General features: G+C 31.5%; 1 protein-coding gene across 1 annotated transcript in view; it reads right to left on the bottom strand.

Moving 5' to 3' along the window:
- Positions 1-2,025: 2,025 nt before the first annotated feature.
- The window catches only part of LOC105620744 (protein HEXIM1-like), a 3,394-nt gene continuing 1,387 nt past the window's right edge, over positions 2,026-4,032 (bottom strand). The window contains exon 2 of the mRNA XM_012202235.1: positions 2,026-3,039. Within this exon, the coding sequence (XP_012057625.1) occupies positions 2,026-3,039 (1,014 nt within the window). The remainder of the gene's footprint in view (positions 3,040-4,032) is intronic.

The following is a 4,032-nucleotide window of genomic DNA, read 5'->3' as shown; positions in this document are numbered from 1 at the left end:
ACCGATTAGTTAATCGGAGTTGTAAGGTCGGGTCTAAGAGTTGCCGCACATAAAATTTCGTAATGTATGGGTGAGGTGTAAACTTAAGTCGATGAACTAATCAGGATACTACTTTAGATTAAGTATTTAATGTAATCTAATAGAAATGGAAATAATAGTAAACTTATCCATAACTTCAAGCAATAAGGTTTCAACCGGCTGAAACTCGCCTTATGGATAAGTTTACTACTGTGATTGGTTAATTTTTTATATTTTTAAGACTTTACAACTGCTACGACTTCTATTGTAGACCCTGCATAAAGCCTGAATCAAATTACCAATTCTGTAAGTCGACCCAACTGCCAACTCCGATCAATAATGGATCAATCATTGTATCAGTCTTATTGTGATTGGTCCATTGATCGACAGTCGAGTCGGCTTACAAAGTCGGCAATCTGATATGAACTTAAAGGCCACTTTGACCAATTCCGATTAATCTTAATCGACGATTAGTCCTTTAGAATTGATCAATCGCATCTGTCGTTAAGTGAAATGAGAAATGCGATTGGTTAATTCCAATGGACCAATCATTAATCAAAGTTAATCGGAATTGATCGAAGTATCAATCGTGATTAATCAATTCTATTGAACAGCAAATGCGAATAGTCAGTTCCAATGTAACAATCGATTAAATTAATTGGAATTGGTGAGACTGGTCTTATCTATAAATCAGTCTCATGATTGGCTATTGCGATGATAACATTCGAATGTTCGCAGTTTGATGAATTTGATTAATCAATTAAAGATGCGAGACAGCGCGAATCGAATGGAGATCCAAAATTATCATCTGTAATTGTAAATGTAAGTAAAAAGAATCAACGATTAACAAATATATATCACTTGCAAGTAATCAATATCTTAAAATTTACCAACCATTAATAGTTTTATACATGTCCATTATCAAATAAAAGTAAAGGTGTGCTAAACGAAGATTTTAAATTATAGTATTTCCATTTCAGTGAGATTTTTTAAAATTATATATGAAAATCTATAAAGAAAGAAAAATCAAAGATCTCAGTTCTGATGATAACTAGAACAATTAGTTTTTATAATCCGTACAATTTAAAAAGTTTATTCTTTTTCTATTAAGAAAATATTTCAAATTTTTTAAAGAATCTGTTTTAAAGAAAAATTTTAGGAATATATAAGGGAAAATAGCGTAAGTCTTCAAAAAGACTAATCCCAAACATCATTGTTTATAATTAAAACATACATGTCGGAGCAAAACATAAAATTTATTAAAAATTGGAAATGCGAAAAACACTTTTGCGTATCTTACAATTTCAGACCATAAACTAACATTTCGTCTTACTGTCTAAAAACTATACAATTGTACAAAGATTTTTAACCTCCTACAATATAGGTCATCACATTTGATAATATTACATTTTATACATATAATACTTCTGATGAATCTAAAAGAATCCGCTTCTCACTTTACCCATGCATATATGTACATAGGTCTGCGTTAGTTGATGGTCTGTAGACCTTTATTTGCAAACTGCAAACATAACTCTTGTAATTGGCAGTACGCGAAAAAGAAAAAAAATCAGGCTGAAAAATACAAATTCCATGTGTACGATACTAGAGTAAAGTACAGAAGATAGAAGCAAATATATGATAGATATGGTAAATATTTTGCCAAGCAGATAACAAAATAGCACAAACAGATACGAATAGTTTTCCTATAGAATATTAATCCTATATTTATATTGTTACACATATATGTATCCACTTGACTGTACGTACATACAGTCTCAAGAGAAAGAAGATTGGACCAGGAAATCGTAAACGGGATATGAAGAAACGTAGCTTAACAAGATTTAGCAGATATTAGAAGAAAGATCAAATATTGTTTGACAAAATTGACCGAAGAATCTGCTTCTTTTAAATCTGTAGATATATCGAATGGATGCAGCCTGCTTTATCCTGGTAATTTTAATATCGAACATAATATCAATACATACCAAGGAACAATTTTGAAATTTATGTGGGTAAACTACCGGTTTCATTCAGAATTACGTGACCGTTAGAGAAATTAGTAGGTGTTATAGATGTTGTGGGACTTCCACTTTGGCTAGTATCGCAGCTATCGCTTTTGTTATCTGTTCTTATATTATCTAATCTAGATTTATAAGTATGCTTAGGAGATGTTACTGAACTCGAAAGAGAGCAACTACATCCACTTTGATTACTATTACTAGAACTGTCGCTGTCGCTTTCACTGTCGATACTAGATTCAGAGCTGCTCGCGTGAAATCTCTTTTCAGTACGTAACATTTCGTTCTCTCGTCTTAGCTGCTCATTTTGTTGTAGTAAATCGTCGATCCGTTGTTGACACAACTTCAATTTCTTCGCTATTTCGGAATCTGTAGTAGACACATTTTTATTTTCCGAATCCCTTTCTTCTATTTGATGAATGCTCTTATTACGTAATCGTTTTGTTAACGAATCCATTTTGGCTTCTAAGTGCCTATATTCCTGTATCAATTCCGTTTTTGTCAATGTGCTCAATCGTTCCTCATGAACAGCTTCGTACGCAGTTGAAAATTCTTTCGTTAAAAATTCCTCTTCATCCTCCGGAGATGAATAAAAATAATCCTCATCGGAATCTACGCTAAAACTCGAATCGCGAGTACGCGACGGCGCCCATGGCTTTGGAAACAAAGCAGGTACTTCCAGTGATGCAGCTTCCGATAATTTTTGCTCGAGATCAGGCAAATCACTGTGATCGGCCATAAGGAATTGTGTAGTATTATACAAAGCTGGTGGTTGCCTACTGGTTTTAGCAATCCTACCAATACACTTGCTTCGCAATTGTTGCTGATAAGATAACTGCTTCGAATATGGCTTTAATTTTTTATGTTTGGGTTTACCCCTTCGAGTTTTTCTTTTCTTCGCTGCAATGTCTGTTCCGTCCTCGTGCTGGCCACCGTCTTGATCACCGCTGCCACTACCGCTTTCCAATCTTCCACAGGTGTTTACAAGTGATTTTGGATACTGCAAAATAACAAAATCATAATATTAATAATATTAATAATTGTATATAATAACATTTTACATAATATTAATATTATGTAAATAATTGTGTATAATAATTTTACATTTATATCTAATTATCTCTTTTACGTAAAATAAGTCCGAATATTAACAACCGAAATATTAATAAAGATCAACTGCACGCGCGCGCGCGCGCGCGTGTGTGTGTGTGTGTGTGTGTGTGTGTGTGTGTGTGGATAGATTTTTGTGATTATAAATCTGTTCTTTTTAACTGAATTTCTTGCACAATTCATTTTTCTCTTTTTTTTCAATATGGAGAGAAAAGGAAGAAAAATGAATCATGCAAGAAATTTAACTTATAAGTTCGTCAAAGAATTCGAAGATAATTGAAGAGTATCGATATTATCAACTGTCGGTAAATTCGTTTATCTAGATAGAATTAATATCTGAATAATTATCAGCTTATAATGCAGCATCAAATTCAATATTTTTTTTATTATATCAATATTTCATAAATAAAAAAAATATTTACAACGTAATAATATTATATTACCATTTTTAATTGCATAATTATTTGAATAATTAAACATTAATAATAATAAAAGAGAAATTTTAAATTGAATATTAAATCAAAATAAAAATGATAAAATCAAATATTATTAAGATGTAAGTATATATGTAAACATATAGAAAGTTTTAATATTGCAGTATCATTGCAACATTTTACAATATTGTATACAAGGTGAATTAGAGTCGTTGAAGCTTTACCCATGAGAAAATAATTGACTGCACACGTTATAATTTAATTATGAAGTCAATAATTTTCTCATAGGGTAAAAAGTTGATTCAACGACTTTGATTCATCCTCTCTCTTTCTTTCTCTCTCTCTCTCTCANCNCTCTNTCTCTCTCTCTCTCTTCTTCTTACTTACTTTACTTTACTTTACTTTACTTTACTTTACTTTACTTTACTTTACTTTACTTTACTTTACTT

Source organism: Atta cephalotes (assembly GCF_000143395.1).
Source record: "Atta cephalotes unplaced genomic scaffold scaffold00028, whole genome shotgun sequence".
In the NCBI taxonomy this organism is placed as follows: domain Eukaryota; kingdom Metazoa; phylum Arthropoda; class Insecta; order Hymenoptera; family Formicidae; genus Atta; species Atta cephalotes.
This window is presented reverse-complemented; position numbering and strand designations above follow the sequence as displayed.